Source organism: Eriocheir sinensis, chromosome 54 (assembly GCF_024679095.1).
Source record: "Eriocheir sinensis breed Jianghai 21 chromosome 54, ASM2467909v1, whole genome shotgun sequence".
In the NCBI taxonomy this organism is placed as follows: Eukaryota; Metazoa; Arthropoda; class Malacostraca; order Decapoda; family Varunidae; genus Eriocheir; species Eriocheir sinensis.
This window is the reverse complement of record NC_066562.1, coordinates 179723-206761: the sequence shown is the minus strand read 5'-3', so window position 1 is coordinate 206761 and position 27039 is coordinate 179723. Positions and strand designations below refer to the sequence as shown.

At 46.8% G+C, this 27039-nt stretch overlaps 1 protein-coding gene across 1 annotated transcript; it reads right to left on the bottom strand.

Moving 5' to 3' along the window:
• Positions 1 to 1070: 1070 nt before the first annotated feature.
• On the bottom strand, positions 1071 to 27039 carry LOC126983484 (arylsulfatase A-like). The gene is made up of 12 exons (XM_050836227.1): positions 26908 to 27039; positions 14634 to 15061; positions 14375 to 14458; positions 12331 to 12454; positions 11745 to 11944; positions 11153 to 11285; positions 9095 to 9261; positions 8282 to 8409; positions 6191 to 6321; positions 5797 to 5905; positions 5128 to 5263; positions 1071 to 1702 (listed from the first exon to the last, which is right to left on the bottom strand). The coding sequence occupies exons 2-12, from the start codon at positions 14951 to 14953 to the stop codon at positions 1459 to 1461; spliced, it is 1776 nt and encodes a 591-aa protein (XP_050692184.1). The 5' UTR covers positions 14954 to 15061; positions 26908 to 27039; the 3' UTR covers positions 1071 to 1458.

The window sequence follows — 27039 nt, the reverse complement described above, 5'->3', positions numbered from 1 at the left end:
TATCCCGTCACGGGCGTAGAGGGCGTCGTTGCCAAAGAAGAGGTCCCAATTGTCGACGAACAGCCACCCATTGCGCTCGCAGTGCTCAGCAAGTCTGCTGTTCACTGCTATCGCCCTGGACAGCCATCCATCGCCAACGCCCCTCCTTGGCAGGACGCCACACACTACTGGTGACCCACCAGCGTCACGTATCCTGCCTAACAATTCTCTAAAACGCCTGAGAAGGTCCTCGCTTGGCACACGAGAAACGTCGTTTCCGCCACAGCTGAGAAAGACAATGGGGTTCGATCCCTCGCTTGCCATACACGCCTCAATCCTGTCTGATATATGGCCCACCCCTGCCCCTGGGAAACACACCCTCGTCCTGTTCTTATCCTTGGAGCAAAAATACCTGTCAACATAACGAACCTGACTATCACCAACAACAAGAACCCGACGGTCGGAAGGGGGGCCAGGAGGGGTGGGTGAAGGGGGGAGGGGAGAGCTATACACCACTATACTATACTATACTATACACCACAGAGGCAGAGAAAGACCTGGGAGTGTATGTTACCGGGCTACCAAGGAAGGCAAAACCCATGCCAATCGCAGCGGACGGGTTAAGGAACACACACACACACACTCTCTCTCTCTCTCTCTTTCTCTCTCTCACACACACACACACAAGAGAGAGAGAGAGAGAGAGAGAGAGAGAGAGAGAGAGAGAGAGAGAGAGAGAGAGAGAGAGAGAGTAAACCAATGTATGGTCTGAATATCTATGAAAATCTCTCTCTCTCTCTGAAGTATTTGTGAGCTTATAATAGTTGCACATGTAATATGTATTTAAGCACATGGTTCCTTTAGTAATTACGATTATAGAATAGTCTAAGTATATGTGCTGAGTGTGCTGGCTTAAAATTCATATTCTTTAACACTCCATATTCTTTTTATCTATTCAAATGAGTCTTTGCCCAATGCACCAACCTCTAGGCATTAAGTAATAGTACATATGATCAGGGTGAATGTATTAATGTGATGCCCAGAAAGGTGTCGGTCAAGGTGATGTATCCTTAGGTCAGTGTGGCCATCAGTGTGTTACAATCAGTTTATTAATGTTAAATCTTTGTAAACCAATATCCATGTATCCATCCCGACTTATTCCAGTGTTTACATTATAGAGGGCATGGCTGGAAATTGGTTTAAAACATCACTTGACATTATATTTCTATTTCATCTCTTTGTCGCAAGGGAGGCAGCTCAAGGGCAGAAAACAAAACGCGCAACAAGAAAACCCACTTGACGCCGACCCAACAAAAAACAAAAGAATGCGAGGGCAGAAGAGGAGTCAATTTAATGAGTTACTTATAACACGCTAATGAGGACGATGATCTAAGTATGCAATGTCTTGACTAACACTTCCTGGCACCACATTTATTTTACAAGACTGCAGCCAATGAATCCAATCCATCCAATCCCTCCTCAGTGTAACATGACGCTGGAGACAAGGTTGGGGTGGGACTGGGCTGGTGTGTGGAAGGGGTGGGGGGCTGGGGAAGGGCTGAAGGAGTAGGTGGGGCAGTCACAGCATCGGGGGAAGGGGGTGCAGGAGGGGGAGGTGCAGCAGGGTTGGGAGGAGGATTCATGGAGCTCTGTGAGGGGGAAACTCCAGGTCATCGTCTTCATGTGCTCTTCCCGCCAAGCTGTCAGGTCACTTATCACGTCGCTGGAGGGGGAAAAAAGGAAGATGCAGTGATGATGGTGATGATGATGATGACCTTTCTACAGTACAGGAAGCAGTTAACGAGCAAAAACAAATGAAAACGACAGAAAGTTAAATGTTGCCCCTGTCACATAAAAGAAAATAGAGAAGAGTATAACCAATGGAGTGGATGATGATGATGATGATGATGACTTTTCTACAGTACAGGAAGCAGTCCACGGCTGGGCAAAAACAAATGAAAACGACAAAAAGTTAAACGTTGCCCCTGTCACATAAAAGAAAATAGAGAAGAGTATAACCAATGGAGTGGATGATGATGGTGATGATGATGAGGAGGAGGAGGAGAAATATTGCATTTGTAACGATGAATGGTAGTTTTCTTTTGTATAAGTTTATGATACGATACTTTTGTTTCATTTTCAGAGTTTTCTTGTAATAGCAGGTGTTACCACTACTGCTACTGCTACTACTATACTACTACTACTACTACTACAGGTAACTCGATTTACGTGAGCATTGTGTCCTTGAAGAGCTCGCGTAAATGATTGATTGATTGATTGATTGATTTATTGTTGCAGGTAAACAACAAGGGAGAAGGGAGGAACATGCCATCCCAACCCCCAGGCAGGAGAGTGTGTGATTATACAATTATTAATACATGTATAGGTAGCACCATGAAACTAAAGAGATGCAATGGTAGGAAGGAATGCACAACAAGGGAGGGGGGCGGTACCTGCCGGCCTCCCCCTGGACAAGAAGAAAATAATATGTGGGGACAGAGAAGGACATCGCCCAAGCACTAGAAGGGAATGAATACAGAGATAGAGTAAATACTAATCCTTAAAGTAGAATACTGCAGAAATCACAGCCTTGTATAGCACGGTAGTATTTCAGGCTGCCATATACTGCATCACCACCTTGGTGCAAACTGAGGGTGTTCTTTGAGGATAGCAGGGAGGACATCATGGTTCAGGAGCCAACAAATTGTTTGGGGCAGGTCAAGGCAGTCCCGTGGTTTAAACTTAGCAATGAGAGGGCATTCCATGACAGTGTTGCAGTGTGTGGCCCCTCGGCCTGGCACTAGCGTGCAGCAGACACAGGGGAGTTACTAACCTCCCAGTAGTACCTATAGCCTAGCCTAAGGCGCATTGCTACCACATCCTGAGGGGCACTGTGTCGCCCATAGGGGTAAACACAGCGCTGGGAGACACTAACATAGTGGAGGCTGCTGGCGCTGCCAGTGTCTGCAAGGTAGGTTTATATCGAAAAACTTCACCTCATTCAATGGAGAGAGAGAGAGAGAGAGAGAGAGAGAGAGAGAGAGAGAGATTTACATAGATTTACATAGAAAATCAGACCACACAGACCCCATGGTCCAGACTAGGTGGTCTGTCCTAAAACCTAAGTGATTTTACATTAATCAGAAGGCTCCTAAACGTTGCATTTCTACTCTAGTTGATATTAAGTTGAAGGAAGTGACGGTTGAGCTTATTTTTGAAGGAGTCAATCGTGTTACACTGGACCACTGATGGTGGGAGCTTATTTCATTCTCGCACTACAAAGTTGGTGAAGAAAAATTTGGTGCAGTCTGAATTTACTTGTCTACATCTGAGTTTTACGCCATTGTTCCTCGTGCGCAAAGTGTCATCGATCATAAACAATGTTGATCTGTCTACATTCGTGAAACCATTAAGTATTTTAAAACATTCGATCAGTTTTCCTCGGAGGTGACGTTTCTCAAGAGAGAACATGTTAAGGGTGGAAAGCCTTTCTTCGTAGGATTTGTTGCGCAAGGAAGGGATCATTTTCGTTGCCCGACGCTGAACACCTTCTAATTTAGCAATGTCCTTTGCATGGTGGGGAGACCAAAACTGTACCGCATATTCCAAGTGGGGTCTGACTAAACTATTGTAGAGCGGAAGTATTACATCTTTATTCTTGAATAAAAAGTTTCTTTTAATGAAGCCCAACATTCTGTTCGCTTTATTTGCTGCATCGATGCATTGCTGTGAGAATTTGAGATCTGACGCGATTTTGACCCCCAAGTCCTTGACACATTGAACACTTTTGAGTTTAACGCCACGCATTTCGTAATCGAACTTCTTATTCCTCGTTCCAACTTGAAGGACCTGGCACTTGTCTACGTTAAAGGGCATCTCCCATCTATCCGACCAAGCTGAAATTTTGTGCAAATCCTCTTGGAGGCTTTGCCTGTCTTCGTCAGTGAGAACCGAGTTACCAATCTTTGTGTCGTCTGCAAATTTACTAATACAATTATTGAGTCCAACATCCACGTCGTTGATGTAAATGATGAAGAGCACTGGGCCAAGAACCGAGCCCTGAGGGACGCCACTAGTGACCGGCACCCACTCTGAATTTTGCAATACTCTTTGTTGTCTGTTGCTCAACCAATTCGCGATCCATTGGTTTACTTGACCATCAATACCTATTTGCTTTAATTTGTAAAGTAATTTATGATGTGGGACTTTATCAAATGCTTTCTGGAAATCAGGATAGACTACGTCCAGTGATTTGGTTACGTCATAAACAGTGAAGAGGTTTGATAGGCAGGACCTTTTGTTACGGAAGCCATGTTGTGAGTCCCCAATTAATGAGTGGCTTTCAAGGTAACTCACAATTTTGTCTCTAATTATGCTCTCAAGTAGCTTACCTACAACCGAAGTTAGACTAATGGGCCTGTAATTACCTGGTACTTTTTTGTCTCCTTTCTTAAAAATCGGTGTCACGTTAGCCTTATTCCAATCCAAAGGGACGATGCCTAAATCTGAAGGGAGAGAGAGAGAGAGAGAGAGAGAGAGAGAGAGAGAGAGAGAGAGAGAGAGAGAGAGAGAGAGAGAGAGAATATCCATATCACCGAGATATCCACTCAGGCACTCAGTCTCACTCTTGTGAGGAAGAAATGAGGGACACCATGTATTGGTACCGGTACTGAGCAGTCTGGTACCGGTACCATACCTTATAGCTGGTACTGTTAGTACCTGTACTGGTACCGGTACCTGCCCACCCCTAAAGTTGAGTAGCGTGGCAGCGTGGGTACTGTATTGTTGTTCAAGTGGCGCGCGGGAAGAACTGAGCTCAGCTGTGTGGCCGCGGTGCCGTGTGAGTCCAGTTGTATGAGACATCTGGTGGCCACTCCATAAAATATTGCATATAAGTGAAAAAATGTGTAAATCAAACATTTATTTGGATTTTGGACCCAACGTTATTTAAAAAACGTGTAAACCAAACTCGCGCAAGTTGAGTTACCTGTACTATCACAATTACAACAACTGCATAATAATCCTGTCTCCTCTTCCTCTTCCTCTGCCTCTTCCCCTCCTTCTCCTTCTCTTCTTCCTTGATCCTTTTCACCTTCATCCCCACCATTCAACATTCTACTCCCTCCCTCCTTCCCAATATTGACTGACCTGTACTGTGAGTCACCAGAGAGGTCATACCGCTCGCCTGGGTCACGGTGGATGTGGAAGAGGAGGGGCGGGTCGTGCTGGGTCAGTGGGTGGGTTTCAGGACACATTTGGTCGTAGTTATCGGGATCGGATAAAGCTGTATATGAAGGAGTTGATTAATTTTTGTCATTAGTCTGTGAAAATAAAGTAAAATGGAGAAAAACTCTGTCAATTCATGTTTTTATTCTTTTTTTTTGTCTTTAGTCTGAAAATAAGGTAATAGAGTAAAAATCTGTCAATTCACATTTTTAATATTTTTTTATCTTTAGTCTGTGAAAATAAAGTAATAGAGAGTAAAAATCTGTCAATTCACATTTTTGTGTGTGTTTAGTCTGTGGAAATAAAGTAAAATAGAGTAAAAATCTGTTAATGCTTTTTTTTTTGTCTTTAGTCTGCGGAAAGAAAGTAATATAGAGTAAAATTCTGTCAATTCACGTCTTTTTTATTTATTTTTGTTTTGTCTCTGAAAATAGAGTAGAATGGAGTAAAAATCTGTCAATTAATATACTTTTTTTTATATAATTTTCTGCACTCCTGATTTCAAGGAATTGGGGAGTTTATGAACAACATTTTCCTGCCTCCAAGAATTCAGTAGTGAGCCGTGACCACCTGTATCGTGGCTGACCTCACCTGAGCCCTTGGTGTAGAAGTGAGCCTTGTAGGTCCCGTTGGTCACCGCCAGGGGCCCGATTGAGGGAGCAGGGCTCTCAGGGTAGATGGGCATGTATTGCCTTGGACTCTGGGGAAATAATAATGCAATAGTAAGAAATGAAATACAAAGAAATACACACATTGGACTCTCGAGGAGCACACACGCACACACACAAAGAAATACAAGGAGATTAATTCACTTATTGGACTCTGGGGTCTGGGGGAATACACAGACACACACATGATGAAATACTAAGACGGACACACGTTTCCCAATCCTCTGACTCCTTTCCTCTGCCAAGTCAACTAAATCAATCTCAAATGTAACTTCTCTTCCCCCTCCTCCCTGCCTTGCCATGCCCCACACACTTACAGGGGCGAGGGGGTTCCAGAGCAGAGGGGAAATGTCTGTGCCGTCCAGGGTGAGGCCAGAGGTGTCGAGGCCCACCAGGGAGGCCAATGTGGGCAGGAGGTCAAGTGCCGACACCAGGCCATTGCTGCGACCTAACCAAAGAGATGCAGAATTGAAGTGATGGAAAAAGTAGTGGTGATAATTAAGTGCTTGGGGCAAAAATTCATCTTTCCTGGCTGGTAAAATATATGGTAAATGCCTGTGCCCTCCTCCTCCTCCTCCTCCTTCTTTTTCTACATACTGTTACGATTACTGTTGATGAAGTTTCAGGCCCTGCTCCGCCGCTGATGTGGCACTCTCGAGGGTCGTCAACAATTGCAATGTTGGCCTCAACAATAATCTTTGATGCACTTATTCTCAAACGTTGTAGTGAGTGAGTGAGTGTCTTAATTGCTTTCATGAGTAATACCACCAATATCCATTTGTTCCGTTTTCATGTCTGGTATTTTCATTATAGTATCACAATTAAATATCCAACGATGATTTCCAACTCACTGAACATTCATCACACACAATTTATCTTTGAGTACAAACACTAATTAATAGCCATGATCGGTTATGTTACGAATTCTCTCAATTTCAGTCTGGAGAACTACACAACACTGGTCATTCGCTGAGTGGTTGATTTCAGGCTTCCTGAACCTCAAACAATATATGCATTTCTTCTCAGCCATGGTGCACTCCTGTGATTTATAATTACCAGAGCATTTGAAACATTTTTGGGCTTCCCCATTTCTCTTAGCAGTGCAGTTGGCCTCAAGATGGCCATATCTCTGACAATGATAACATATAATTGCATGGTATCTGTCTCTCACTGGGTATATTCCCTATTCTAATTATAACTTATGATTCTTGTGAATCAGCTCTCTCACAGTTGGGTCACACCTCAATATGTAGTGCATTGTACTGCCAGCTGCAGGCTTACTAAAAATCAGCTCAATTTTATTCTCAACACCCTCAATTGATTGTAAGAAGTCATTGCGGTCTAAGATGGTCTCCTTTATTTTTTCCTTGGTCTCCTCTTTATGCACATTGCATATCATGATCTTTGGCTTCATCTTTCCAACACTCTTGGTACTAATTTGCTCAACAGACTCCAATTTTTTAGCTGCTTCATCCCTCATGTTCTCATTATCAAGGTTCATTATGATATTACCTCCATTAGTGAATCTTGAATCAGTAATCTGAATGCCTTGTAATGCCTGGGAAACTTCACTTTTTAACTCAGTAGCCTTTTTATCTTGCTCAGAGGCCCTAACAACAAGTAGATTTTTCTTGACTTTCCTCCTGTGTTTGGTGACCTCAGCCCAGCTTGCACCCGCTGACTGCATATTCGGCGAGCTGCAACACCTCTGCAACCTCCCCAAGCTCTTTTCTCAAACTCACGGCCTGTGACTCAACTTCTTCCTTTACCCCTGATATTTCCTAAGATAATTCTTGCTTGAATTCATCCAATTTCTCCACAATTTTGGTAGCCAGAGATGCTTTATGAAGGCATGGGTTGCAAACCCAATTCATTTTAGATATATTCTCCTGCTCAATTCCAGACAAATGAGCACATTTCACATGACATCATTTAGGACACAAACAGCAGCCAATCCATTTCTTGCCTGTGAAATCCTCACAAACGTAACACAAATCCCTCACGCCCCTGGCCCTGCTGGCGGCAGCCATGCTGACACAGCACTGTCAGCACGGAGCCAGACAACACACACATCCGCTCCACGACTCACTCACTACTATCATCCTTCTCCTCGTCTTCTTCCTAAACTAGTGCACATGATTAAGTACTTAGGGAAAAATTTGTCTCTCTGGGCTGGCAAAATATATGGTAACTGTGTCTTCCTCTTTCTTCTTCTCCTCTTTCTCCAACTTCTCCTCCTCCTCCTTTTAAACAATTGCAGATGATTAAGTGCTTAGGGAAAAATTCATCTCTCTGGGCTGGCAAAATATATGGTAACTGGGTCTTCCTCTTTCTCCTTCTCCTCCTTTCTTGAGTGATTTCAAGCACCCGTGACTCCTCCTCCTCCTCCTTCATCTCCTCCCCCTTACCTGGTGCTATGAGTGGGTGGGGCCAATGGACAAACATGGGCACCCTCACGCCTCCCTCCCAGGTGGTTCCCTTGCCACAGCGCAGCATCCCAGCACACCCGCCACGCTCTTGCCGATACAAACTGGGGCTGCCAGTAGGGGAAAGTGTTTGCCCGTGAGTGTGGGGGTATCTTGATCTATTGGTGTAAAAACTCTTACCCATATTACTCATACTGATATCAAAACTCGTACTCATCAAAATTATCAAAACTCAAGCTTACTGCTGTTAACCCCTTGAATGCAGATTTCCTACAAGAAGACATCACCAAGCTACAGGAATGGAACAAAAAAGTGGCTGATTTGAGTCACCCAAGAACACACAAATTTGGCAAGGCTTTCCTAGGAGTTGTGGGCCTGTCAGTGGGTAATTTGATGACTCTGGTGGTAGTCTGACAAAGCTTCTCTACCACAAATGTGAAAAGACACTCATCAGAACACATTTAACCTCTTTTCTATGTCTTGTAGAAATAATTGCTGTGAGTGTTGGAGGCATTTAACCCCTTGACTGTGGATTTCCTACAAGAAGATTCACCAAGCTACAGGAATGGAACAAAGTGGCTGCTACAATGCAATGAAGAAAAATGTAAACTCATGCACATTGGGAGGGGATATCCAGCATACTAATACCACATGGGAAACACTCAACTATCCACCACAGAGGCACAGAAAGACCTGGGAGTACATGTGACCAGGCTACCAGTGAAACCCAAGTCCGTGCCAATTGCAGCGGACAGGTTAAGAATGGTGACCTCAGCTCCCGTCCTCAGTTCTCACCCATTGTCCGAAGAGAACCAGATGAGTGTGTTGTCCAGGATGCCGCGTTCTCGCAGGGTCTCCACCACCTGCCCCACGGCCCAGTCCATCTCCTCCAGGGCGTCTCCTAAAAGGCCTCGGTCGCTTGTCCCGGCAAACATCTCCGAGGCGAATTGTGGGTGGTGGATCTGGAGCGGAGGGTGGCAGGGAGGGGACATTCAGCACTTTTTTTTTAACTTTTTTTTATTCATTATTTACCCATTTTTTTTTACTCATTCATTTTTTTATTCACTTATTTTTTCACACTAATTTCTTTTACTTATTTATTACCCATTTTTTCACTCATTCACTTTTTTACTCACTCATTTTTAAACAAATTTTTTAACAATTTTTTCACTCATTCACTTTTTTACTCACTCATTTTTAAACAAATTTTTTTACAATTTTTTCACTCATTCATTTTTTTATTCACTTATTTTTTCACACTAATTTCTTTTACTCATTTTTTACCCATTTTTTCACTCATTCATTTTTTTATTCACTCATTTTTAAACAAATTTTTTAATAATTTTTTCACTCATTCATTTTTTTATTCACTTTTTTTTTTCCCATTAATTTCTTTTAATTTTTTTTACCCATTTTTTTCACTCATTCATTTTTTTGCTCACTCATCTTTTAACTAATCTTTTAACCATATTTTCATTCATTCATTTTTTTTCATTCATTTTTTTGCTCACTCATTTTTTAACTAATCTTTTAACCATTTTTTCATTCATTCATTTTTTTTAATTCATTTTTTTGCTCACTCATTTTTTAACAAACTTTTTTACCCATTTTTTCATTCATTCATTTTTTTGCTCACTCATTTTTTAACAAACTTTTTTACCCATTTTTTCAGTCATTCATTTTTTTACTCATTTTTTACACATTTTTTTCATTCATTCATTAATTTTTTAGTCTTTTTTTACCCATTTTTTTCACTAATTCATTTTTTACTCATTTTTTTACAATTTGTTTCACTCATTCATTTTTTAATTAATTTTTTACCCATTTTTTGACTCATTCATTTTTTTACTCATTTTTTACACATTTTTTCACTCATTAGTTTTTTACTGATTTCTTGCTAATTTTTTTACTAACTCATTTTTCAGCTTTTTTTACACCCATTTTTGAGACTGATTACTCTTTTTTACAGTAATGGAAGCAACTCAAAACCAAACTTAAATACGACACAAAGAAACAAAACCGCAAGTGTAAAAATTCCCGCAACACACAACATGCAAGTCTGACTGGAGATGGAAAACACAGACACAATCTTTTACAGTAACGGAGGCAGCTCAAGGGCAAAATTAAAGATGATACAACTCCCAAGTGAAATCATGTGTCAAAAACATAAGAAGTTTTAGGATTAACAAGATGGAAATGAGTGTAAATGGACTAATTCGATATGTGTAGAACTCATATGAAGTTTTCAGAGCAGCGTGATGAAAGAAGGAAGGAAGGAAGGAAGGAAGGGAGGAGGAGACCAGCTGGAGGACTGAGGAAAACCTGGAGATGGTGCATGGAGGGTGACATGAGGAGGAGGAACATCAGAGAGGAGAGTATACAATCGCTGGGAGGGGAAAATAAGGACGTTTAACAAGAAGAAGAGGAAAAAGGAGTATAAGCAGATAAGAACAAGAGAAGATGGCGCCACTATAAACACCTGCCTGCGCCAATACGAGCTGGGGCCGACTACCATCCAGGCCCCTCAAGCAAGCCTACCGGCGCAATAGGCGTAGACGAAAAAAAAAAAAAAAATAAAAAATAAAAAATAAATAAATAAATAAATAAATAAATAAAAAGCTATGAACACAATGCCACCAGGACCAACGTTGCCAGATTGTCATACTCAGCCTCTTATGTTTGCCGATTTCCGACCCCAAAGCTGCCTCCTCGACCCCAATAACTGCCTTCATATATAGTTATTGTTAAAATGGCTAATTACTGATGTTTTTTGGCAATAGTTATGGCTCAGAAACCAGTAAATACGAGGCTTTAGGTTAGGTTAGGCTTCTGGCAATGGTGATAAGGACTCACATGCAAGAATGGGAAGTAGAGGAAGAATGGTGTGTCTGAGGCGGCTGACTCATTGATGAAGGCGGTGGCGTTGTGGACCAGGCGCTGCGTGAGGGTGAGGAGGTCAACCGGCTGCTCAATGATGGTAGTGTCGCTGCAAGGGGCACACAGGTAATATTAGGTCACCCAGTATTTGTGTTTTCTGGTCAATGTTCGTGTTGTCTTAAATTTCAATATTATCCTCTTTCGCTCTATTTTCCTCCCATTTCTCACCTTTGTCGTCCACTTCCACAACCTTATTTCTTCTCTACTTGTGTTTTCTGGTCCTCTAAAAAACATTAGCTTATAAAATGTCACTCTGTTCTCTATTTGTCTCACATCTCCCCTTCATCCTCGTCATCCACATCCTTAACTCCTCTCTGCCTGTGCTTCATTATCATCATCGTCTTCACCATTCTCATCTTCTTTAACCTTTTTCCTGCTTTCTTTGCAATGTTGCCTGTCATCTCCATCACTTACAACTATGCATTGGTACTCATTTTTATCATTTTAATTCTAAAACTTCTTACCACCATTCACACATTCCCACCTCCATCAGTGCCTCAACAATCACCTGTACAGAGGGCAGGACACCCAGTTATTAGGGCAGGGGCCATAGCAGGACTCGGGTCCTGGAAAGCAGGTCAGGCAGGGGCACATGCCGTGGGGGTAGGGCAGCCCCAGGTAGTGGTCGAAGCCAAAGTGTGTGGGCAGGAACTCGCCATTCGAACCCACCCCAAGATGCCACTTCCCTGTCATCATGGTGCGGTAACCCTGGAGAGGCAGCGAGGATGTGGCCAAACGAGTTAATGTGGAGAAGAGAAGTGTGGGTGAAGGCAGAGTTGGGGAACTCCACAGATAATAAAATATATAGATTGGTTAACTTCATGTGAATCTTGAAGCCCACAGCCCACCATCACCCACTGCTTTGAGGTAACACTTACTAAGTCTGGTCACAAAAAATAACCCTTGCCTTTTCTTAGGCATCAAAAATTGTTCCTCTATAAATAAGTTTTAGTTGGGTGTTTCTGATGCTCTTAATGATGCACAACTGACGACCATGAAACAGCAGCAGAAAGAAAGAAAGAAAAAAAGAAAAAAAAAAAAACCCAGCAGCCTGTAGATGATGACTTTGGCCATGGTCAAGACTGGAGCCTCACCTTGGCTTTCAAGAGGGCAGCAATGGTGGTTTCATTACGATGCATACCAAGGGGGTTGTCAGGCACAAAATAACTGGGATAGACTCCACTGCGTACCTGCATCCGTCCCGTCAGGAGGGAGGCCCTGGGGAGGAAACACACTAGTGACTGTGGCCATGCACCTCACCTTCGCCTTCACGACAGCAGCAATGTGGTCTCCTTACGAGGCATACCAAGGTTTTTTTTAGGAACATACGTATGTCCCAGGATGCACCCGACTGGGCACCTGCAGCCTGCCACTCAGGAAGTAGGCCCTGGGGAGAAGATAAGTGTGTGTCTGAGGGTGTGTACAGGGAGAAAAGTGGACCAGGTAGTTAGAGGGACTACTTGGCCTCCACTACGACTATGGTGAGTGCTGCATGGTCCTCCAAAGCACTTAAGTAACCCTGGGAGCCACACAACAGCAAACACATATTTACATAAGCAAACATGAAATAAAACGGTAGCCAAAAGAGTCAAGTTTTATGGACCATTTGGAAATCACTTAAACCTTGGTGAGGAAAAAGTAGCAAATGTCCCATAAAAAATCAAACCCTCATTATTTTACCCGTGGCAGCAGTAGGCTTTCTTGGTGGGGCCTGCTGGGCAGCCTCAGTGGTGCAAGCAAGCATTTGATACTGGTACATAAATACACATGCTTTCATTACTTGATAAGGTCAGAAACAGACACAATGAAGTCTCATATTATGCATGATTTCTGGGCTTCTTCATCTATTTTTTTTTTTTACATCAAAGGATGCGCCTCAAGGGCAACAAGAAGAGTACAAAGAAAAAAAGAAAAAGCCTGCTACTCGCCACTCCCACAAAAGTAAAAAGTAAAGAGTAGCCAAAAAAAAGGTCAATTTCGGGTGGAGAAGTGTCTTGATACACTTCTTGAAAAAGGTCAAGTCATAGGCAGGAGGAAATACAGACGAAGGAAGACTGTTCCAGAGTTTACCAGTGAAGGGGATGGAAGAATGCAGATGCTGGTTAACTTTTGCATAATGGGTTTGGACAGTACAGAGATGAGCATGAGTAGAAAGTCGTGTGCAGCGGGGCAGTGGGAGGGGGGCATGCAGTTAGCAAGTTCAGAAGAGCAGTCACCATGAAAATATCGATAGAGGATAGAAAGAGAAGCAACATGGCTGCGGAATTTAAAAGGTAGAAGACTTTCAGCAAGAGGAGGAGAACAGATGAGATGAAGAGCCTTAGACTCCACTCTGTCCAGAAGAGCTGTGTGAGTGGAGCCCCCCGACACGTGAGATGCATACTCCATATGAGGGCAGACAAGGCCCCTATGTATGGAAAGCATCTGTGAGGGGTAGAAGAATTGGCAGAGACGATACAGAACGCCCAACCTCGAGAAAGCTGATTTAGTAAGAGAGGAGATGTGAAGTTTCCAGTTGAGATTTTGAGGATATTTAACGTTGAAGAAGGTGACAGCTGGGTGTTGTCGAAGAATAGGGGATGGGTGTTTGGAAGATTGTGTTGAATTGATAGGTGGAGAAACTGGGATTTTGAGGCACTGAAGGACACTAGGTTCCTTTTACCCCAATTGGAAGTGATAGCAAGGTCTGAGGTTAAGCGTTCTGCAGCCTCCAGTCTGGAGGCTTGTAATTCCTGTTGAAAGGGTCTTCTGTTGAAAGAAGTTGAATAATGCGGAGTGGAGTCATCAGCGTATGAGTGGATAGGACAGTTTGTTATGGAAAGATCATAGATGAATAACAGGAAGAGAGTGGGTGATAGAACGGAACACCACTGTTGATAGATTTAGGGTAAGAACAGTGACCGTCTACCACAGCAGAGATAGAACGGCCGGAAAGGAAACTGAAGATAAAGGAACAGAGAGAGGGATAGAATCCAAAAGAGGGCAGTTTAGAAAGCAAAGAGTTGTGCCAGACTTTATCGAAAGCTTTCAAAGATAAGACCAGAAAATTCATGTAGGGCTGAATAACAACAGATTACTGTACTTATATAAATTAATATGGAAAATAAGAAGGCCACAAGAGAGGCTTAAAGGACTTACCTTGAGGGGCTACACACCGGGCTGGTGACGTAGTGGTGGGTGAAGAACCGACTCTCCTGGGCCAGCCCGTCAATGTGTGGAGTCCTGGAAACAGATGAACACATAGAGAAACCATCAGCGTCTTCAGACACTTAAACCATGACATCCTTAACCACTTGAAATGATTAATGTTCAATCATTTCACACTTTCACATCACCTTGTCACCATTCTTGAAGTGTCTCAAGTTTACAATGATCATGGTCAGTAATATTGTCTTACCTGGAGGTGGGATGACCTGAGAAGCTGAGGTCACCATAGCCCAGGTCATCAGCCAGGAGAACCACAATGTTGGGTGTTGATGCTGCCTTGTCCTCCTTCTCCTTCTTAATCTTTCCTCTACCAAGCGCGTCCTTCACCATCTCATCTTCTTTATGTTTCTCACTTTCCATCAGCTTCCGGCTATTTTCCTCCTCCTTCAGCCTTCCCCCACCGAGCGTCTGCTTCAAGGCCTTGCTGGTCTCACTTTTCATGACCTCACACTCGGAGAACATCACCAAAACACACACCACACAAAGCAACACCTTCATTGTCACTCCCATGTTCCTCTTGCTGGTGAAGGGATTGACAACTGACAAGGCAATTCAGTTCTTTGCTTTACACAGACAATGTTGAGCAATATTTTCAGGGCATGTCAACCTTGATTTGTCCTGTCAGTAAGAAAACAAAGCAATGGTAAGTTTCAATTCCAGTTTTTTTTACATAATACTGTTATGCCGGACGTGTTACTTGGGTTCCGTGTCACCGTCACAAGACTCCGTGGGAGGGAGATATGTAAACACTTTGCACAGTTTCTGTAGTTTAATATTCTTCCTTAGTAGTACACTTCACTTTGACTCTTCTTTGACCACTAGCTTACTATGACTGGGACTGCACTCCTCTCGCCCTCTTCTCCTATATATATCCAGAACAGTACAGCCTAGAATGTTACAGTATATTTTAGATCATACAAGAACATGTAGCAAAAGTATGTGCGAGTTGGCAACACTTCCCGCCTGGCGCCTGGCCGCGCCCCGCGGGGCGCGGACGAGGCTTTGCTCCCCGCCCCCTTGCTCGCTCTTCCCGGAGCCTTCTAGAGCCCCATGGACGCCGGGGGAAGCTTCCAGCACAACACTATACCCCCCTCTTAATTGTGATCGTCCCGATCACACACTTAACTATATACAAACATAAAAGAATTAATCAAAAACATAATAATCGTCGTATCGTTGTGGACGCCTGCGTTGTCTCTGTCTTCTGCTCGGTGCCTCCTGCACGTCTGTCTCCTGGTGCGCCTCGTCGTCGTCCGCTTCTTGGGGTGTCCCTGGAACTTCTGCCGAAGCCGGGAGGTTATCTCCCTCGGCTGAAAGGTCCAGAAGGCCTACGTCGTCATCGACCTCCTCTCGGTCCTGGACGTCCCTTGCGTTTTCGTCGGCTGCTGGGTGTCTGTAGTTGTTCCAGGTGTAGTTTCCCGGACCGTGGTACCTCCATAGGCGGTTGACGTGGACAACTTTCGGCTTGGTCCTTTCCGTTCTCCGGATTCGGTAAGTCACGTCGGAGAGGCGTTCTAGCACAGTGTAAGGGCCTTCCCAGGGGCTCCGTAACTTCGGAGACTGTCCTTTCTTCCTCTGCGGGTTGTAAAGCCAGACTTGGTCTCCTTCCTTGAAGTCAACGTGGCTTGCCCTCATATTGTAACCGCGCTTCATGGCCTCCCCGGAGAACTTCAAGGCACCTCGGACTTGATGGTGCACCTCTTCCAGCCGTTCCTCTAGTTGACGGGCAAAACTGGAGGCGTCCCTTGGAAGGCTTTCCCCAGGAGGCCTTCCTGTCAGTAGGTCCAGCGGCAATCGCAGCTCACGTCCAAACATCAGCTTTGCCGGTGAATACCCCGTAGTCTCGTGGGCGGCAGACCTGTAGGCCATGAGAAGCGCGGCAGCTTCTTATCCCATGAAGACTGATCATTGTTGCACTGCTTGGCCAACTCCTGGCCCAATGTCCAATTAAACCTCTCCACCATTCCATCTGACTGTGGGTGCAGAGGGGTGGTCCGGGTCTTCTTGATACCCAGAAGCTTGCAGCACTCAGCAAGGACTGTTGACTCAAAATTCCTTCCCTGGTCGGAATGGAGCTCGTTAGGCACACCGAAGCGACAGAAGAACTCCTCCACCAAAACCTTGGCGATGGTAGTGGCTTTCTGGTCAGGGATGGCGTAGGCTTCCGGCCACTTGGTGAAGTAATCCATTGTGACGCAGATGTACCTATTTCCGTTCGTCGTCAGAGGCAAGGGTCCTGCTGTATCCACTGCCACCCGTTCCATGGGGGCTCCAACCTGGTATAGTTGCAATGGGGCACGGTGACGCTTCTTGGGGCCCTTCTTTGCACAGCACACCTCACACGCGTGACACCATTCTTCCACGTCCTTCCTCATGCCAACCCAATAGAACCTTTGGCGCAGGCGACTCAGTGTCTTCTTTACCCCAAGATGTCCGCTGGTGATGCTGTCGTGCATTTCTTTCAGGACGCCTTCCCGGGACTTCATAGGTAGCACCGTGGACCAGTAGTGGTCAAGACCATCATGAGAGACCCAGCGTCGCTGCAACACCCCGTCGTCCATCCGAAGAGTGTCCCACTGAGTCCAGTAATTCTTGGTGGTAGGGCTTTCTCTCGAGATTACTTCCCACCCAGGTCGCGTTGACGATTGACTCAGCCACTCCATAATTGGTCTCAAATCTCGGTCCTCCCGCTGCAGTTTTCCCAAGTCTTCCCATGGCACCTCCGCTGTCTGTTCCACTGTAGTGCGGCGGCACATATTCTGGACGCTTTCCCTCTGGAGGCAATGTTGACACTCAGGTTGGCAGGGGCGTCGGCTCAAGCTGTCTGCGTTACCGTGTGTTAGCCCAGATCGATGCACAATAGTGTAGTGATGTTGCTCTAGTTTACCTATCCAGCGAGCAAGCTGGCCCTCAGGGTTTTTCAGTGACTTCAACCACCGCAATGCAGCGTGATCCGTGCGGATGGTGAAAGTTGCACCGTACAGGTAAGCATGGAAAAATAGCCTTTTCCATTTAGCGTAACCCGTTTCTGGGTCATGATCTGTAGAGTCCCTTGATAGATAGAGTCCCGACAGCCTAAGATTTGGACGCCATTATTGGCCCTGTCTTCGCCGCGAGACCGTGTGCTAGTGTTTGAAAAGCGCGGCGAAAACACAGGGCCAATAATGGCGTCCAAATCTTAGGTTGTCGGGACTCTATGAGGGACTCTACAGATCACGACCCAGAAACGGGTTACGCTAAAAGGTCAGGCGCCGCGACCCGAGATGGTTTAGGCTTCATCGGGCAGGAGTGGTAGTGGGCGTTATGCTCACCACCACAGTTGCAGCACTTACGGGGGACGGGTGTGCCCGCCTGGATCTTCTGGAGGCACAGAGCTGATTTGTGCGTGCCCGCACAATACCGGCACCGAGGGGCCGATCTGCAGCGCCACTCCTGATGGCCCCACCGGCAACAGTGGCGACAGATGTCGGGCTCCGCCGTGTAGGGCTCCACAGCCTTACGACCCACCCCGAGGAGGTGCACCTCTGTCGGGACGTGGCCAACCACCGCTCCAAGAAGCTGCGGGCGAGGGGCCGTGCCCGCATACCTGCGCTTTAACCACAGAAAGTTGTCTGGGGTCTCAATGAGGTTGGCATTCATGTAGAGCGGCACATTGTGGATGATGACAGTGTGCTGCCGCTCCGCTGCATTTTCGACCAAAACAACGTCAAGGAACCCCTCAGTGAGGAGCCGCTTGTAGAAGGCGACGTCGTCCCTGACCGTGAGATAAGGTCGGAGCCTACCCTCCTTGAAGAGCGGCTCCAACTCACCGTGCTGCTTCAGTAGAGATGCAAACCACGTGTATTGCTGGGCTGGTGTCAGCCCGGCCTCGGCGGGGAAGTCTAGGCGGCGGCGGGTGGGTTGGCGCGGGGCCGCGGCTGGGTGCGTGTCCTCCAGGGGCACCTCACCGTCGACCAGGACAGTTTCAGAGCTACCAGACTGCACACCCTCCATGGATGCGGCGGCAGCTTTAACAGGAGAGGCAGTGGGGGAGAGGCAGCCAGGATTATCCGGCTTGAGCCGCTTGCTAGCGCTGGCCACGTGGTCCTTCGAACAAAGGCGAGGGTCAAGTTCGGCAGAGTCGGCCATCTCTTCAGTCTCCTCAGACCACAGGCGCCGTTCCTCAGGGGCAGGACACTGCCCGGAAGCCGCCGAGTAGGAATGTTCGTTAGCCATGTCCTCTAGACACCGTTTATTCCGTGGAAGGCAGGGCATCCACGAACGGAGCACAGGACAACGCACGTCTACACAGCACGGCCGTGTAGACGAGACTGTAAATGGAAGATGCTGAAAGTCAAGGCTCTTGACTACTGCCAGTAGTTCTTTCCGGGTCACGCAATAGTTTTTTCTCGGCTGGGGTGAGCTTCTTGCTGAAGTAGGCCACAACCCGTTCCATGTCGGCACATGCCTGGGACAGCACTCCACCAATCCCCTCATCACTGGCATCACAATCCAGTATAAAAGGCTTAGAGGGGTCTGGGTAGGTGAGTATGGGCGAGCTGATGAGGGCCTCCTTGAGCTTCTCAAAGGCAACCTGAGTTTCCGCTGTCCACTCAAACTTGCGCCCCTTCTTCGTCAGGAGGTGCAGTGGTGCAGCAATCGTAGCGAAGCCTTTCACAAACCTGCGGTAGTATGAGCACAACCCGAGGAAGCTCCGCAGCTCCTTCACGTTGGAGGGTGCCGGCCAGTCCCTTACCGCAGCCACCTTCTCAGGATCAGTGCGTACTCCAGCCTCGCTCACGATGTGTCCCAAGTATTGGACCTCCTTTTGGAACAGACAGCATTTCTTCGGGCTGAGCTTAAGGTGTGCAGCTCTAAACCGGGCGAAAACCTCTGATAGCCTTTCCATCTCCTGCTCGAAGGTCTGGCCAAAGACAATCACGTCGTCGAGGTAGATGAATGCCGTCTTCCAGTGAAGTCCCTCCAGCACCCTCTCCATCAGCCGCTCGAACGTGGCCGGCGCGTTGCACAGGCCAAAGGGCATGACCTTAAACTGCCACAGGCCTTGACCGTAGGAGAAGGCTGTTTTCTCTTTGTCCTGTTCCGCCATTTTGACTTGGTGATACCCAGACTTCATATCCAGTGTTGAAAACCACTTGGAGCCCACCAAAGCGTCGAGCATGTCGTCGATCCGTGGGAGTGGGTATGAATCCTTGATGGTGAGATCGTTGAGGGCTCGGTAATCCACGCAGCACCTGAGGGAACCGTCCTTATTCCTGACGAACACTACAGCAGACGCCCACGGGCTGCTGGACCGCTCGATTAACCCCTGTTGCCGGAGATCATCCATCACCTCATCCATCTCCTTGCGACGGGCTGGTGCCATCCTTCGAGGAGCTTGCTTCACTGGGCGGTGGCTACCTGTGTCGATGTGGTGCTCTACCAGGTCCGTACACCCCAAGTCCAGGTCTCCTGTGGAAAACACATCTGCATTCCTCACGAGAAGCTCCCTGAGCTGTTCCACTTGGGGCTCCTCTAGACACTTGGAGCTCCTGTCAAACAGGTCGCGCAGGTAGTCGGGCAGCTCCTCCTGGGGCTTCGTCAGGGTTCTCCTGCAGACACAGGTTCTTGGTTTCTGGTCGATCTCTTGGCACAACCCCACCATGGTCCCTTGTTTTATTTTCTTTGGGCTGAAGGAGACATTGGCCACGACGACAGGCACCTCCGCTGCAGCAGGGTCTACCAAAGTACTGCCTACAATCACCCCGTTTTCTACCGGACATCAACTTCCACTCTCTACCACACACAGGCTAGCCGGGGGGGCACCCGTAATTTGACAGGGTAACAGCATCTCCGACCTCGGAGGAATAATGGTGGTGCGCTTGACCGTCACTGGCAGGTCTTCCTTGTTCACAGTCGTCAGTGGCACCCTCCTTCCTCCTACAGTCAGCTGCTTAGCGCGGAAGTCCAGCTCGCACCTGTGGGAGACAAGATAATCCATACCTAGGATGCAGGGGTCGTCCATGTCGGCCACGTACACAGAGAGGAACTCTTCCTTTCCTCCGAGCTCAAACTTCACGTCCACCGGGCCTCTGAGCTCTGCGTAGTGTCCTGTGACTCCGCACAGTCGATGCGGCGTCTTAGGAAGTCGACGATGACTCACCACGTCAGGCCGCACTAATGTGCGTTCCGAGCCTGTGTCGACGACCACAGGCCACAACACTCCGTCAACCTTGCCCTCCACTTGGCAGCTTGTCATGGTGGTTCTCCTGCACATTGATATCTTCGGGGCATGTACAGGACAGACTGGTCGTTGCCCCCGTGAACCAGCCCTTCTTAGTTTCCCGAGTGGTGGTCCCTCGTTGGGGGCACATTTTTCCGACACTCATTCTTCCAGTGCCCCTTTTCTCCACAGGTCCAGCACTTGGGTCCTTCCCTGGGCTTCTTCTTAGCGCCACCTTCATATTCCTTCTTCCTCTTATAGCATTCGTTCTCCTTGTGCCCAACCTTCTCGCAGTACCAGCACGTTCCTTGGAACCTGTCTGTGTCGCTGACAGCGCCCTTTCGTGCCCTAAAGCCAGAAGTCGAGTCGTCCCTGAAGCTTGACAAGCTAGACCCAACAAAGGACTCAAACTCCATGGCACGTGCCAGAGCTTCCTGCATTGATGTTGGCTTAGCTTGGTTCACTTGTATCTTCAGCTGAGGGCTGTCCAGGGCATCGATGAATTGATCACGCAGCAAAACCGTCAGCAGGTCAGGGGTGGCACCTGGGTATGCCTTGTGCGCCATGCTCTCAAGGTCCTGAGCGAGTTCCTGAAGAGACTCGCCGCGCCTCCTGTTGCGGGTTCTGAACCTAACCCTGAAGAGCTCGTTCTGGTGCTTGGTCCCATATCGTTGCTCCAGCGCCTGTGCCAGCCCGCTGTAGCTGCCCTTTGTCGCATTGTCGAGCTGAGCAAGGACCTCCAGCGCCGCCCCTTTCAGGCTAGTGGCCAGCTGTACCGCGCACTCTTGGTCATCCCATCCGTTCCGAGCTGCCAACAGCTCAAACTGAGCGCGGTAAGCCTCCCAGGAGACCTTGCCATCAAACTCCTGAGGCTTCTTTCTAACAGGCGAACCCAGCAAACTCATGGGGCTGGCGGAACTTCTTGCGGGGATAAACTCAGGCGAAACAGGGCTCAAACTACCCCGGACTTGCGTAGGAGAAGCATCTTGGGTACAACTAGCCCCTGCAGGCACTGGCTGTCCGTTTCCAGCCAAGCAGTCTTCAAGGGCCTTCACTCTGTCACTTCTAATATTTCTTTGTGTGTCGTCTCCCGTACCACCTCCATCTCTTGTTGGAGATTTGTGTGTTCTTTCTCCACTTCTATCAGGCGTTGTCCCAAGTTCGTGGTCACATCAGTCATTTCTCTTCGCACTGATTCACTTCCATCTTGAACTGCTTTTAGCTGTAGCTGTAATCCTGTGAAGCGATCTTCTAGCTGTTCTTTGAGTTCTTGGAGTGTTCCTTCTTGTTGATGCTGTGCTCTTTCTTGTTGTTCTTTGAGTTCTTGGTGTGCTTTTTCTTGTTGTTCTTTGAGTTCTTGGAGTGTTCCTTCTTGTTGATCCTGTGCTCTTTCTTGTTGTTCTTTGAGTTCTTGGTGTGCTTTTTCTTGTTGTTCTTTGAGTACTTGGTGTGCTTTTTCTAGTTGTTCTTTGAGTTCTTGGTGTGCTCTTTCTTGTTTCTCCCCCTGTAGTCTCAAGGCTTCTAAAAGTTCAGTCAACATGTCGTCCCTCTGGGCAGCTTGGGAACGAGTCTCCATGGCGAAAAAACAAATGGCTACACTCCTGACACCAGTGTTATGCCGGACGTGTTACTTGGGTTCCGTGTCGCCGTCAGGAGACTCCGTGGGAGGGAGATATGTAAACACTTTGCACAGCTTCTGTAGTTTAATATTCTTCCTTAGTAGTACACTTCACTTTGACTCTTCTTTGACCACTAGCTTACTATGACTGGGACTGCACTCCTCTCGCCCTCTTCTCCTATATATATCCAGAACAGTACAGTCTAGAATGTTACAGTATATTTTAGATCATACAAGAACATGTAGCAAAAGTATGTGCGAGTTGGCAACACTTCCCGCCTGGCGCCTGGCCGCGCCCCGCGGGGCGCGGACGAGGCTTTGCTCCCCGCCCCCTTGCTCGCTCTTCCCGGAGCCTTCTAGAGCCCCATGGACGCCGGGGGAAGCTTCCAGCACATCAATACTCTTAATACTGGTTTAAAATACTGCCCTCTTCTCACCGGTGCCTGGGAATAAAAATAATAAATGAACTGAAACAAAAATATCCTTCCACTGGGTAACAAATATGGGAATAAAAGATCGAAGTACTGTAGTTATTATCATTATCATTATTACTATTGAATATTACGTTTTATCTTCCCTTTCTCCCTTCTTCCCTCCTTTCTCCTTACTCTCTTCTCATCTACCTTCCCTCCTCCATCTCTTCTATCTTTCCTCCCTTCTCTCTCTTGGTAATCTTCTTCTTCTTCTTGTTTTTTTTATGGGGCTAGTTAGGCTATGGGACCACAGCCTCTTGGTAATCAATATTCACGCAGTCACTCTGAAACACACCATTGTAAATAAACAGCCGCCAACACTTGCAACCAGGGGTCTCGTGCAGCGTGTCAGATTACCGTATTCACCACATTGTATTTATCATTTTTAAGCCTCATACTCTCGTACCTACATAAATAACGAAAGAATATTAAAGTTAGCGTTAAAATTGTTATTTATTGAGGATTGTTTGTTTGTTTTTGCGTTAGATATCAGTCAGAAGGTACGACAATGCAATACGGTGTGTACGACAATCTGGCATCGCTGGTCTCGTGAGGCAGTCGAAGCAGAGCAACGTTGCTAGATTGTCGTACTCAGCCTCCTATATTTGCCGATTTCCGATCAAAAAACTGCCTCCTCGACCCCAATAACTGCCTTTATGCATAGTTATCGTTAAAATGGTTAATTATTGGTGCTTTTTTTTGGCAATTGCGATGGCTCAGAAACCGGTAAATACGAGGCTCTGAGTACGATAATCTGGCAACGGTGAAGCAGACTCAGCCCAGTGTGAAAACCAGTCAGGCACAGCTAAAAATGATACTGTTAGTCCTGGCACAATTTAGAGTCATATTTTTAAACGTTTCGGTTCCCAGGCACACACATTTGACAAGGCTGTCATAAGAGTTGTGGGCATTCCCAAGAGTAGTTTTATGACCCTGCTGGTGGTAGTGTGACCCTTCTTCTGCACCAATAAGCATAGCTGGGCACGATAACAGAAAACCTATTCCCGATAACCGATAACTGATAATGGAAAACCTTATCGGTGATAACCGATATTCGTTAACTGGAGACACAAATATAGGCGATAACCGATAACCGATACCCGATATAAATCCACAATTCCGATACCAGCAAGCGATAAGTCCGATAGGCGAAAACGATACTATATTGATATTTCAAATAAAAAACATAGATGAATTAAAATTTTCATTATCTGTATTTTAGAAAACTTACAAAACCTGAAAACCACACGTTGACACGTACCTTTGGACGGTAATACTACCAAGATCTACAGTACAGTAGAATACTATAGATCTTGAATACTACAAACGCCTGAACCGGTGTTGTGTTATTTGGCGTCCCCACCGTTAAAAGCTGGCGCTTTTGTTTACAAACACTGGTCTCTCGTGAACTGCTCATGCTCAGCCCAGCAAGCGTAGAACTGTACAGTCTTACAAAGCTTTTTAACAGTAATTAAGAGTTGCTGAAAAGCTGAATCAGACATACAGTACCACTCAGGGGCGGATACATAGGGGGGGGGGCCGGGCCCCCCAAAAATCTCCGCCCCCCAGAAAATCTCGAGTGTATGCGGATAGTCGGTACAGAACTGACTCGCTTATAATGTGCTACAACTATAATACGGAATGTGTCGTCGGCTGTAGGCATATGCAGGCGCGGATACGGCGGTGGGGAGCCAGATAATTCGGGCCCCCCCCAAAAAAATATTAGGATAACTAAAATATTTGAAATACCCATGAATTGAGAAAACATAAAATATATTTAAGACACCCCTAAAAAGCTAGAAAGCTGGGGAGCGAAGCCGGCCGCCGCTAGATAGCTCTGGACGCTGTCTTCCAAACTATAAAAAGAAATCCTCCTCTATAGGCTTACTATGCGGAGGTGGACAGGATGCTCAGGCAAGATTTAGATTTTTTTCGGTCTGATGTAATTTTTCACTCTCCTGCAGGGCCAGGGCACAACGGGCACGTGCCCAGGGCCCCGCGTTCTTATGGGGCCCGCACTCATCTAACCATCTATATACTCGTACAGGGCCGTAGTACGCTGTACCCAGGGGGTGGGGGGGGGGGAGAGGCCAGGGGTGTCGGACGACTCCCCCCCCCCACCCATCCGCTAAAATGTCCACTTTCTGAGAGTCGAAACGAAAACTGGTACCTTTCTGTTGCATTTCTGGAGAACTCAGGATTTTCTTTATTTATTATCAGTATTTAAGTTACGGAATCGTATATTGAATATTATAGAGCAAGATTTAAAGGCCTAGGAAAAAACTTTGTGACCTCATTCCTCACATGCAAGCAGAAAGTGAATTTTAGTGCAGGCCACTATCATCATTTGGCACTTTGAAGAGGAAATAAGGAAAGACTTCCTTGCCTTTGTGCACGCCCAAGACCTCACCGGTAAAGGTTTAGCCTGGCTCCTTTTGCGCACCGTTGAAGACCTCGGATTGGACATGGCCAAGTGCAGGGGACTTGGTTTCGATATGGAGCAAATACCGTGATGGGAAAATTCAAAGGGTGTGCCGCAGTACTCATGAAGAAGTACACCCTGGCCAAGCCAAGCCACTGCTTTAACCACCGGCAGAATCTAGCACTGGCGAAGGCGTGTGACGTCAAGGAAGTGAAGATCGCTCTTCAAACACTGACCGAGGTGTACAACTTCGTTCATTCTTCGAATATTCGCTTTCTCCGCTTCACAGAGGTTGGCAAGCTTACCTCGGCCAAGCACGAAAAGCTTGTTCCCCTGTGCCCCACCAGGTGGATTGAGAGGCATGACGCAGTGCTGGTTTTCGTTGAATTTCTGCCTGTCATCGCTGTTTTTCTTTTTCTAGAGGAAGAACTTGACGCCACCGCTGGGCTCCTCATCGCCATACGTGTTCCCCGCTTTCTCGTTGGACTGGTTGTAGTGGAGTGTAAATTGGCGCATACTCTCGAGCCGAGCCGAACTCTTCAGAGAAAAGATGGCGACCTGGTGTCAGCCTATGCCACGCTTCGTGGCATCGATACCATTTTTGCCAAGTTCAGAGCAGAGGGAGGGCAGCATGAGCCAATGCAAGATGGCGCCACTATAAATACTCGCCTGCGCCAGAACGGGCTGGGCCGACCATCAGGACCCACCGGAAAGAAGCCTTGGACCGACCATCAGGATCCACCGGGAAGAAGCCTACCGGCGCAATAGGCCGCAATGTAAAAAAAAAAAAAAAAAAAAAAAAAAATGCGGAGAATCATTTCTTCGGCGTGTTCATGAAAGCGGAAGAGCTTTTGGTCGAGGTGGGGTCATCGCATGACACCATCCCGTGGTAGAGTCTGCGCCTTGCGCTCTGGCGGGGTGTTGGCAGCGTATGGGTTCGAGACCTGCCCGGTGCCATAGGAGTGGAAAGGTGGGCTCTTTCCGACACCCTCAGCCCCGTTGTTGGGCTTCCTCCTTGAAAGAATGGACCGTATTGGCTATACAGGCAGCGCCACACGTGGCCACTCGGTGAGCTGTCAAAGTAGTACTTTCCATAGAATACAAGTTATGCACTAGACTGCGTCTGAGGCTGCCTCCAGGATACGGGGCCTTGGTGCCGCCAACGCTCCAAGCCAACGACTGCACACACTTTACTCCTACCCGATTTCCTGACTCTACTATTTGACATGGAGAAAAACTGAAATCGGGTAGGAGTGAATTAAGTGTGTGCAATCATCGGCTTGGAGTGATGGCGGCACCATGGCCATGTATCCCGGAGACAGCCTCAGACGCACTCTAGTCTATAACTTGAGTTCTATAGAAAGGACAGCTTGGAGTTGAGTGGCCACATGTGGCGCTGCCTGTATAGCCAATACGGTCCATTGGGCATCTCTCTACTAGCCGTCTGAGTGGTTGCGCTGCATGCACCGCCTTCCTCCCTTGGGGTATATCCCCAACGAAATACCAATAATAAAATAAAACTCACTTAGAAGTGAGTGATGTGAGAGTCGGAAGCGCCTATATATAAGAATACGAACACTAATTTCCTGCCCCAACGCTGATCACACCAAAAACAGAAGCAAAACCACATCCAAATTCAAATGAGTGACCACAAGAGACTTTATAAGGATTAGGAATTAATAGGGCAGAACAAAGAGCTATCATCCCCATATACCAAGTTGTAATAAAACAGAATAAGAACTGTCTCACCTTTCAGCTTCAAAATGCAAGAGGGAACAATGCATGAAAGCGCAGACTTATATATCTTTTTGTCTGTGCTTGCTGTGGGAAGGGCAGTGGAAAGCCAGGTGGTTTTGAAAGGTCCTGGCAGGGGGTAGGGAG